General features: G+C 38.3%; 1 protein-coding gene across 3 annotated transcripts in view; it reads right to left on the bottom strand.

Annotated features, from left to right (window-relative positions):
* Window positions 1-12,426, bottom strand: part of PUS7 (pseudouridine synthase 7) — a 73,856-nt gene that overhangs the window by 42,973 nt on the left and 18,457 nt on the right. For all 3 annotated transcript variants that reach the window (XM_087821101.1, XM_016204757.2, XM_016204755.2), the window contains 3 exons: window positions 11,653-11,797; window positions 4,525-4,636; window positions 2,778-2,855 (listed from right to left, as the gene is read on the bottom strand). In XM_087821101.1, coding sequence (XP_087677227.1) covers window positions 2,778-2,855; window positions 4,525-4,636; window positions 11,653-11,797 — 335 coding nt within the window. The remainder of the gene's footprint in view (window positions 1-2,777; window positions 2,856-4,524; window positions 4,637-11,652; window positions 11,798-12,426) is intronic.

Below are 12,426 nucleotides of genomic sequence, written 5' to 3'. Positions count from 1 at the left end.
ATCCCATGCACCAAGAGGTCACTGGTTTGATTCCTAGTTAGGGCACATTCCCGGGCTGTAGGCTCAATCCCCAGTAGGGGGAATGCAGGAGGCAGCCGACTGATGTTTTTCTCATCGATGTTTCTCCCTCCCTCTTCCTCTCTCTCTCTCTCTAAAAAACAAACATTAACCAGCCAGTGTGGCTTGGCAGTTGAGTGTCGACCTATATGATCCAGGAAATTGAAGTTCGATTCCTGGTCAGGGCACATGCCCGGGTTGCGGGCTCGATCCCCAGTAGGGGGCATGCAGGAGGCAGCCAGTCAATGACTCTCATCATTGATGTTTCTATCTCTGAAATCAATAAAGACATTAAAAAAAATTTTTTTAAATCAGTAATCCCACTACTAAAATTATCTTAATGAAGTTAATCATAGATGTGTGCCAATATTCAGTCAACAATATGTCTGTCCTGTAATTGCTTATAATAGGAAGAAATGGGAAACAATGTAAACATTCAAAAATAGAGTAATAGTTGATAAATTAGGATATATCCATATATTTAAATATCTTTTGCTATGTATTATAATATTTTTATTAACAGGGAAAGAAATGCATAATTTACTGCTCACAAGAGAGGAACTTTATATAAATATTTTGGTTTATGAGGGGAAAAAAGAGTCCTCACAAAAAATATAATAAGCTATGAACAAGGCAATCTCTGAGGGAGTACAATTATGGCAGAACTTTCATTTTCTACCTGGTTTCTTCTGTGTTAAAAACAAAACTAACCAACTTACATTTTAATTTAGGTGAAAAATTCACAGAGACATCCAGAAAGAACAGGAGTTGACTAGAGTAATATTTTAGATATCAAAGAGAAGGCAACAACCTTCCATGTCCCACATCCATAGAGTACGGGAAGCCTAAGCCCTCAAGCCCGTCGCTCTCCCATTCTTCAGTTTCTGGTCAGCCCTGGCCCATTTCCCACAGAGGCTGTTTCCAATCTTCATACTGTTTTCAAGTTCCCTTCTCCACTCCTGCCCACTTCACTCTCAACAGATGACCACATTCCATGCATCACAGAAGGAAAAAGAGATAAGGCAGGAAGGTAGGCGCACCATCATCTTCAGGTGTGTCCTCCTGCTCTCTTTCACACATCCACATTTGCGCACTGCTAGCAAAGTCATGGAGAGAACACGTTCTCACTCTGCTTTACTACTACAGCACACCACCATCTCAGGTCAGGCGAGAAAAGGACTGGAAAATCCATTGTGATGAAACCCGGAGCTCAATCTCGACATTATTTCAATGAATTAGAAAACTAATGGGAGAGAAGCCAGATTGTGTGGTAAAGAGGAGATGCCACCTCAGATTCATTATGAAAAGATAGGGGAATTACAAGTAAATATATGTATTTATTTTAAGTGGGGATAGTAAGCACCAATGACTTTATTTTTAATTATAATTAACACAAGGTAAAGTGTACATATGAAAAATGTACAAGTTTTAATATGTGAATAAGCCCATGAAACCATCACCACATTCAAGATAATGAACATATCCATCATCCCCAAGTTTCCTCCTGCCCCTTTATTTCTTCCTCCCAGCATTCCTTACCTCAGGGGTACACTAAGATGAAAGCCTGAGTTTGTCTGACCCCACAGAGCTGAATGCATCCTTTCCCTTTTACCTTCACTGAACCAACTGGGTTCAGACTCCTGTTCCTCCTCAGAACGTGGTAATATCCCCACAACCCATAATCCTGCCTCTAAACACAACTTCCCCTGTGTAGATCAAGGTCAAGTCCAACATCCTGAACACGGCTTGTAGGGCTCTTCAGAAGCTGGATTCTGCCCACCCCTCAAGCCTTATTTCTTGCTGTGCTCCCACACAACTAAAGTACTTGCCAGGCACCAAATGTGCTGTTACCTGTTCCTTTCCAGTGTCTTTTCACAAGCTGTTTTCTCAGTTTTGAACAAATAACCCTAGACCCGCCCCAGTCCCAGGGAATTCCTACTCATCCTTCTAGGCTGGTGGTCCTCAACCAGGGGAAATTTTGCTCTTCAAGGGAAAATGGCAATGTCTGGAGACATTTTTGGTTGTCACAAGTAAAAGGCACGGGGAAATGCTACTGACATCTAGGGGACAGACAGCAGCCAGGGCTGCTGCTAAATGTCCTACAATGCACAGGATGACCCCCACAACAGAATTATCTGGCCTATATGTCAACAGTAAAGAGACTAAGAAGCCCTGATCTAGATTAAAACTCTAGCATCCCATTTTCTAAGAAAGCTTTCCCTGGCTGCCCCCCAAGGACAAGTCTCATGTTTTGTTGTCAGATCTACCCTAATACCACCAATATACCTCTATTTTAGCATTAATCTCACTGTGTGACAAGTTCTGATTTACTTGTCTGCTCTATTAAATAACTGCTTCAGAATCAGAGACCATCTTTTTCATGTCTATCTGCAGTGTGTAATAAGAGCTCACTCCCTGTTTTGTAATTGAATTTTAAATAACTTATATTTAATAATGAACGAACAAAAGAGAGAGAAATAGGTACTATTCTCTTGGCTCTACCACAGAAACCCCTTAAAAATTACACAAAAAATACCTGTTTTCTGTAAAAGCATTAGAAAATACAAATAAGAAAGAAAAAACCAGAAAAATAATTTTTGAATAGGCAGAGACACCATCTAAAGACTGAAGACGTACACTCCACAAAGCAAATTTGAGAACTCTGAAAGGTGGTGCTGGGATTTTTGCAATATGAACCCCAATATGTACTTTCTACTTACTTGAGAACAGCAATCTCTTGAACAGTAATGGCCCTTTTATCTTTTGTTCCCATGTAGGAGAATATGTTTGGCTTGACTCTGGAAAGACAAAAACAAAACCACCTGAATTTGCATACCAGTAGGAAATCATATTTTTTATAATTTAAGATTCAAAATATACTTAAAATCATTAACATATTAAGAGAATAAGGAGAAACAATTAAAAAATGTACCCAGGAAAACATAATATGCAACATAAGAAAGTAAATGATGCCTGAACAACTCCCTTCCTAGCAGTGCTTGACTTAGAACGTTTGTGACTATAAATCAATAACATGCTGTTCAAAGACTTGGCTAAACAGTAATAAAAAGGAAATAATGTACTCCCTATTGATCATATGCAATGCATTACATTACATAGCTGTGAAGGCAAAGAAAAACTCATTCTAGATATATATATGATGTGCCACTTTGAAAATCTTCTATCTTCAATTTTTAAAAAGTTGATAATGATGTGAACTTTATGTATATACATGCTATTTCTTTGTATAAAAAAGCCAAATGCTGAAACAGGGATCTGAATAGTTTTACTATGAAGATATAAGTAAGCTAGTTTCCTAAGACGTATTTTATAAAAACTGCTCCACACTAACCAGAGGAAAAACAGAAAGAATTTCTTGAACTCTGAACAATTCTCAAGCCAGATCTCAGAGCAACTCCCTCCCTGACTGTCTACCCTCCCATCAGGAATTGTCTATCCTCCCAGGCTCAGGTATAGACAAGGCATCACCAACTCTCTTCTAGAGATCTAGCAACCAGAGGGAAAGAAAATGTTACCTGATTGGGTACAGTGTTCTATGGCCTGAACTGTGTTGCCCCCCAAATTCATATGGTGAAGCCCTGCCTCCCAGTACTTCTAAATACGACTGCATTTGAAGACAGAACTCTTAAAGAGGTGATTAAGTTAAAATGAGGCCATAGGGTGAGCCCTCATCCAATCTGACTGGTATCCTAGTAAGAGGAGAAAATTTGGACACATACAGAGACTCTAGGGACACAACAACAGAGGAAAGGCCATGTGAGGACATGGAAAGGTGGCATTCTGCTAAGGAGAAAAAACCCAAACCTATACCACCTTGATCCTGAAACTTCTAGTCTCCAGAATGGTGAGAAAATTAGTCTGTTAAATCTGTGGTATTTTGTAATGGAAGCCACAACAAATTAACACACTGTGCACCATGTTTACACTCGGTTAAATATATATTAGAAAGCAAATTTGTATTGCACAAGATTTGCTGTGGTGCCTGTACCCATTTCTTAAAAAAAAAAAAAAAAAAAAAGAGTTCTTCAGCACCTGGCCCATCCTCAGAGACCTAATCTCTGCTTTATCTGCATTCCTCTGAGGAAATCCAACTGGTCTCAGGTTTTCGATCTAGTCTATCTCCTTAAAGTTTAGTAAAGTAAACCTCTGCAACCACATCGAAATGTAAGCTTCAGGGAAAAAAGTCAACTTTTATGTTCAGCTGAGCAGACTGGTTGCTCTCTACTATGTGTGAACTATTTACTTACAGAATTTTCACCTTGAATCACTGGCAATACGCAAGGAGGTTAAAAATAATTAACTCACCTACTATCTAAGAAAACTATAACTGGGAGGCATATTTGCTATTTGTTTGCCTATTTTCCCGCTCCTTTTTCATTAACATGGAAAGAGGAAAATAAATTTCCGTGTTTTGATTTTGTATAGGCACAAGAACAAGATACTAACCTTAAATATTTGGACAATACATTAATAGCATCCATGGTGTCTTTGTTTTCCTTGTACAGTACAAAGTGGCAGTAACTTCCCCTAGATTTTGGCCAAGAATGTTTTCTTGGATCTTAAAAACAAAAAAATTAAATGTTATATACACTGCAATGAAAGTTACCTGAGTTTTTTCTTATGAAACCCTACAAGCTCATTTTTTGCTAGAAAACCTTTGAGTAAGAAATCAGATCTGATATGACAAGAAATACAGGTTAACTGGTTACGGCTGTGTGCACTACAGGTATTAAACTTTTTGTGACTGGATACTTAACAGTATCCGTCCATATTTAAAATCAAAAGCTGAATGCAGGTGGTGTGACAAATGACTAAGACTAACCAACAATCTTCACACAGCAACGTTACTTTAAAGCACATGTATGACAGGTGGGCCGATGGGCTCTCTAGGATGCGTGCAGTCCAGAGGGAAACAGCAGTCATGTTGGATTCTACAGTCTTGCTTCGTATCCCCAGGTATTCACACATGCAGGATGGATGCCTTAGACGGGATGGGGATACAAGTTATAAGGAGTTGCCTCAGTGACACGTTTAGATTTTCCAAAGGCCACTTGCATCACAAAATAGCTAAAACTAGATGGTTTAGAGAGAGCAGGTGGCATTCAAAACCTAATTGTCATTCTTGGGGAAAAGGAAATGTTAAAAATTAAACCAGATTAAATGTTAACTTTTGAGCTACTGTTACTTCGCTTGTTCAAATTTTTGAAAACAAACATTTCAACACTTTGGAGAACCTGATTTTTAAAACTTCTTTTAAATAAATATTTTATTCATCCTATAATATAGAAACATATTTAAACAATATTAAGATTTAGACTTAAGCTGCCCAAAGGGTATTTAGAAAAATCGACACTTTGGGAAAAACATGTAAGTTACAACTGCACTTCCCAGACGTCGTACAATAATATCTGTGAGTCTTGGGCGACACACAGCTGCAGTTGTTCTTTGAACACATCTAATTTACCTGATTTCTGTCACTCCGTGAAAGAAAAACTGAAAAAATAATTCACACAATCCCCAGAAGAGTCTGCTTTTAAAAATGTTCCTTTGTCTTTGTCCCTAAAATAGTCCTTTAGCATGAATTCACGCATCCATCTTCTGAAACATAAGAAACTTCTAGTACTGAAGCTAAAATGTAAAGAATGAATCGATAAACCATCTGGGAAAACTGCCAGAGCACGAGTGCTTAGTGAACTGCTTTTTCTTTTTGATAAATATGAATGTGAGTCACTCCTGCCTTGGACAGAAAAGTACTACAAATATTTCTTTGGCTCTTGGTGTGAATTCCTCACAATTCATCCTCAGAAAATTGTGAATAGGAATATTATTTTTGGTTTTCCTTCCAGCTCACTACAATTAAGCAAATTTGTCTACACTTGGCACTTGTGACAAAAATCATTGGCATTTCATTTTATCTACATGAAACACCAACCGCTCTTACCTGCTGCAGTTCTGACCTCTGTCCAAATGCACAGCATAAAGAGCACAAGAGAGCAATGTTTAATTTATAATAATATTAAAGTGCTTTAGAGGTGAACATGCAAATGATCGCATGGAAAGTTTCTACCAAGGGCTTCCACAGCACTTGGTAGAATGTGGTGGGTTAACAGCCATGTAGACATTAACAATGGAATGTCGCAGAGGCAAACAGTGTAACAGGTAGAAAACTCACCTACAGGTTACAAGCCTCCCTGTTTCTATCCCCTCACAACGGCATGTCAGCTCATCCTCAAAGCTGCACTGTCTCTACCCACCAGATGTAACAAAAGGTTTAATACTGGATGCAAGGCGCTGGCCAGGTTGCTCAGATGGTTAGTGTCAGCCTGATACGCCAAGGTTATGGGTTCAATCCCCGGTCAGGGCACATACAAGAATCGACCAATGAATGCATGAATAAGTGAAACAACAAACTGATGTCTCTCTCTTTCTCTCAAATAAATTAAAAAAAAAACAGACTGGATGCAAAACGCTTCCCCATCTAGAGATTTATTTCCTTCAATATGGGAGGACATGTACCAAAATGCTCTTTGTGATTAACTTTTGGTGATGAGACTGAAAGTAATTATTGTTTTGCTTCGTGTTTTGTGAGTTTCCTGTACTGAGTTACAAATATTTTTTATTTGAAAAAATTTGAAGTTATTATGGAAAATAGTTCTTGAACCAACAGATTCAAAGAGGTTTAAGAGATCCATTGAATGCAATGTTCTTAACTTGTTTGTGTTATCATTTGAACAAGTCATCTGTATGTAAAAGACACTTCTGAGATAATCAGGGAAAAACTGAACATGCCCTGGATATTAAGTATTAAGAACTTATTGTTGGTTTTGTTGGATGTGATAGTGGTTTATGGTTTTAAGTCATCTGTTAGATACATACTGAAGTATTTATGAGTGAAATAAAGTGCTATGTAGAATTTTGTTTAAAATGCTCCAACAAAAAAAAAGTGGGAGAAATAAACCAAACAAAAACAATAGAATGTTAAGAATCTTGAAGACAGTTGATGGCTATAATGGGGTTAATATACTACCTCCCTTATTTATGTGCATATCTGAAAATGTCCATAAATAAAAGTTAAAAAAAAAAACTTGTAAAAGTTGATGAAGTGTAACTACATTTTCCCTAAACTACCCCTTCAGTACTTTCATAATAAACCAAAATGGCAAGAAATAAATGAAGCCAGAAGACTAAAAAACTAAATAACTATTACAACTGAGTATGAGTTTCGGCTCAAAAGCATGCATCATTTATTAGCAAATTCAAGCACTGAGCATGCATACAATTACCTCCTCTACAAATAACAAATACAAAGATTATTCTTCTGTGTGCTCAGTATACAAAATAGTAAGATATGAATTAACAGAAAATCTGTGAGTCTCAACTTATTTTGGATAGTTTAACTTTATAAAACTCCAAATCCTTAGAATGCTAAGTAGCTTTACAACTTAAGTGAATTTAAAATAACTTTCAGACATTTTTGAGACATTCTAATTTAAAATGTTAATGCAAAGAAGTCTCAGGCTGAGATAATCAGAAGCAGCCTTCTGATGGTCTGATATGGCAGCCCCAGTCTAGTAGAAACAGACACCAAAGAAACGTTCAAGACGACTCATGTACTGTGGACAGAGATTCTCATGAATAAGGAAGAAAAAATGTTTGTAGCTCAAGAAAGATGACAGGATGGGGTAGCATGCAGAACATTCTTTCCTTCTTATTCAAGGCCATTTCCACTGCTGCACCCTTGCACACCAACCTTTCAGCTTCCATCCATTATCACTCTCCTTCTGGAATTTTCACCCTCCCTCTGCACTGGCTCTTTCCCTTCAGTATATCAATAACGTCAGAGCTCTTCCACTTTAAAAACGAAACTTCTGTCTACCCTCTCCTTAACCATGTTCCTTTCCTTTCTCCTCTATAGCTTATCTGAAAAAGCAGTCTGTATTTACTGCCTTCCACTTCAACCTACTGTGTAATCTGGTTTCCAATCTTATTCCACTGAAATGCTCTGGCAAAGATGCCACTGATTTCCACGTTGCTAAAAACTGACAGGCATTTCAGAGTTCTCTTCTGCTGGACCTATCTGTAATGTTTCCCACTTCTAAGTACTCTGGTTACTGGAATGCCCTCTTCCTGTGGATTCCATCACACTAGTCTCTCCCAGAGAGTTTCCTTTTTATCTGTCTGGCTCTCCCTCCTGAGTATCTGTGGATTTCTACCTCTAGGTATCCCTGCTGGGAACCATCATTTCAGAAAGTATGGAGAACCTCTACACATCACATGGCAAAAAATTTTTTTCACTTGTCTTTAAAAAGAAGTTCTTACAGGTATTTGTAATGTATATCATCTATCTCAAAACATAAATCAATTTACTCAATTACATGGTTTAATAATAATTACATGATAGTTTCAGAAAAATGCTCTATGTATGCTTTGGTAGGTAAATCTATGTACCCTATCTGCAAGACTGGATTAACACACAAAATAACAGCTAAGCTAAAATGGCTGGTAATTTGTGACGTTTGGGCACCATGATTCAGAATGCACTATGCTTATGGTTTAGAATGCATGGCTCTATTTGAGAAAACAATAATTTATATAAGGGTGTGGTATAAAGGGACTTTAACATCATTACAAATGTAGATTTAAAAGCTGATTAATTCAGCCCTGGCTGGTATGGCTCAGTGGTTAGAGCGTCAGCTCTTGGACTGAAGGATCCAGGGTTTGATTCCAGCCAAGGGCGTGTACCTCTATTGTGGGCTCCATCCTTGGCCTTGGTCGGGGCACATATGGGAGGCAACCAATCAATGTGTCTCTCTCACACAGATGTTTCTCTCTTTCCCCCCCTTCCACTCTCTCTGAAAAGCAATGGAAAAAATTTCTTTGGGTGAGGATTAAAAAAATAATAATAAAATAAAAACTAATTAATTCAAATGCTAGACAAGGTGGCCCAGGAGGAGAAGCTGTCATTGGTATTGGGTTCTATTTGTAGAAGCACAAACAATAGTCTCTGGATACCAGCTCTCCCTGCTTTTCCAATGGTGGTTACTTTAAGCCACTCTGTGTTCACGGGTGGGGATCTAGATTCATAAAAGAGGAATGCAGGCTCTCAAGTGCCTGTCTGGGTCCATGAGGAGGTAGGAGAGGAGAGCTCAGAGGGCAGACCTCTAATCCATCCTTCACTAAATGACACACCTCAAGCCCAAGAGGTTTGGATCTCTGTGCAAGTGTTGATCCAATCTAACCTGCCTTTCTGCTTCTTTTTAAAGTGAGAAATCCATATTTCACTGAAGATATGCAAAGGGAAATAGGGAGGGGTGGTGTATATCACATATTTGAAAAAAAAAAAAGAATGGTGGGTGTGGCATAAGCACAGAAAATGTAGATAGATAAAGACAGAACATGAGAGATCTGGTACCACTCGCTTGAGAAGAAAGGGTGAGAAAACTGTAATGGCAACTTTGGTTTATAAATACCCTAACTCCCCTCCCTGAAGATCACAAAACCTGGCATCCTCTAAGAAATAATGATCAATTCCAAGAGGCCAGTCGAAAAAACATAGGTTTTGCTTTTTCCAATCTGCTTCCTCATGACCACACTCAGCAGAACAAGATCCTGCCTTTTCTTCTTGCCTTTGCAAGAGGGTGGCTGACCAACATGGACTGCTTCTCTATAAGGAATATCTCCCTAGCAGCCCTTCTCAACCTGGGTTCCAAGGCACTGTACTGTAGGAAGCAAGTCATCTTCTCTCCTCTACATCTAGAATAGTTACCAGCTATATTCCAATCTTGGGAGAATGGAAAAAATAGTCACTCAGATCATATTCTACTGGGCTTAATTCTCTCGAACAACTCTGGCTGAAGAAAGACTGTTAAGGTAATATTTTATACTATGACTCAGACATCAAAGAAACATATAGTAAAACCAAGTCATTAGTTTGTGCATCTGGAAGTAATTAACAACACATACCCATAAGTAATTTCGGAACATTTCATCCCACTTTTCTTTCTGGTGTCCACTGAGAAGTGGCCTCCAATCCCTACCTTCTTCTCCCCAACTGCTCAAGGTTTCTCATTTCTGTTACCACCCAAACTTATTCATTTCACTATATTATTTTCTCAGACACAGCTAAACCTTATTTGTGCCATTTTTCTTATACCCTCACATTTCACTAGACCATGATTAAAAAAAATAAAGGTTTCACCCTGGCTGGTGTGGCTCAGTTGGTTGGGTGTTGTCACATGCACCAAAAGGTTGCCAATTCGATTCCCGGTCAGGGCACATGCCCAAGTTCCTGGCTCAATCCCAGGTAGGGGGCGTGCAGGAGGCAGCCGGTCAATGTTTTACTCTCACATCCATGTTTCTCTCTCTCTTTCCCTCTCCCTTCCTCTCTCTTTAAAAATCAATTAAAAATCTTTAAAAAACAAAACAAAACAAAAATAAAGGTTTCATCCATTCACAGCAATAACCTAAGGGAGTATGACAAAGCATTAATGCTTTGGACAGTCTTTTTAAGTACAGTCTTGGAGTTTTCCTCTAACTCATATATCTAGAAGTAACTCTTCGCTAATGGGGCCATTACTAGTAGGGGAGGAGGGTGAGGATATAACATTTTCCTACTATAATTTTCATTAAAATTTTATCTGCTGATTTAATAAGTAAAAAACAAAAAAAGTATCTAATATTTCTTAAGGTTATATGCAAGTGGAAATTTTCACAGCTGTAAAAAATGTATCAGAACATAAATTATCAGAGATTCACCGATAATACACTTATTTCAAATGAATGATACACAATGAAACACTGTCTTGGGCAAAGGGGCATTTTTCCATATATTCCATGTTTTGTTTTTAATTTTTCAAAAATATATATACATCTTTATTGATTTCAGAGAGAGGGAGGGAGGGGGAAAGAGAGAGTTGAAACATCAATGATGAGAGAGTCGTCATTGATCGGCTGCCTCCTGCACGCCCCCGACTGAGGAATTGTGCCTGCAACCCGGGCATGTGCCCTGACTGGGAACTGAATCATGATCTCCTGGATCCTGGGTCGATGCTCAACTGCCGAGCCATGCCCACCCGGGCTATTCCATGTTTTTATATGTGAGTGAAGATACTCATAGTTGGAAATCAGCAGCTCTTTCAATAGAGGCACTTTGCCAAAAATATACTACCGGGATAGGTGACAAGCATTTTCTGTTCATTTGAAAGCTTTCTTTCCTCCATTAACAACACAGAATAAGCACATCCTTGCATTTTCTTCTTGAATTGCCACTCAGCTCACTCCGCTCTTCAGGGTACACATCAAATTCCTAAGACACTCTCTCAGGCAGGACTATAATTTCAGCAAATCTTTACTCATATAAAAGACCTAATGCCCCATATCAGACAGACATTCTATAGGACTGCTCTGGTATCTGGATGATATTATTCACCTTCTTTGAAGGACTGACATGATCAATATCCTTCTTTGAACAACAGCAAAGTAGCCCTTGAATATGACCAGGGAAGGAGAAGGAGTAGCGGATCTGCCTCTCATGATCACCTGGCAGAAGAAATGCCAGGCAACTCACACACTTACTTGCCAGAGCCTTTTTCCCAGCTGCATGGTAGGCTACAATATATTTCCTTCCTTCTCTATCCTCTGTTTTTGTCTCTAATCCTGGAAACAGAGATTTAATTGCTTGATGGATGATGGTTCTTTTCTCTTTGGTGTCTTCAACAACCTATTAAAAACAGAGATAATGATATTACTAATTTAACAAACATTAAATAGGGGAATTATACTAATGAATGAGTAAAAACACTACTCATGTAAAATAACAAAAGTACATGGATATGATTTCAGAGATCTTTTAGAGCCTCAAACATACAAATCCAAAGAGGCTGTTTACTGAGCATGTCCATATGCCAGGCACTGTACCAGGCACTTCGCAGACGCTCCCTCTCAGGGACTCACAGATGGAAATGTAGGCAAGCTGGGCCTTTGGGATATCAGAAACTCAACTCCCTCAAATAGTCCAACCTACAATGACCTCATAATGAATTCTACACTGAATTATTTTATAATGATGTTCTAGCACATTTGTTCACAACAAAGAAAAACCAACATCAAGAAAAAGTAAACTTATTAGTTACATAACTGTTTTTCAATTTTTGAATGTGTCTCACATTAAGAAGTACATTTCACATCTGGATTCAACAGCAAGAGTATGTATGTGTATATACCTTATTAACAATTTAAAAAATTTAAAGAAACAATACTTACCCTTACTGCATGTGCAATACATTGTCATTTTCCATTTTACTTTATTGCATTAAAAAAAGTTAAGATTCACTAAACTGGTTTTATGAC

This window comes from Miniopterus natalensis, chromosome 10 (assembly GCF_054644295.1).
Source record: "Miniopterus natalensis isolate mMinNat1 chromosome 10, mMinNat1.hap1, whole genome shotgun sequence".
In the NCBI taxonomy this organism is placed as follows: domain Eukaryota; kingdom Metazoa; phylum Chordata; class Mammalia; order Chiroptera; family Miniopteridae; genus Miniopterus; species Miniopterus natalensis.
The sequence above is the reverse complement of the archived record's forward strand: the minus strand, read 5'-3'. Positions and strand labels throughout refer to the sequence as shown.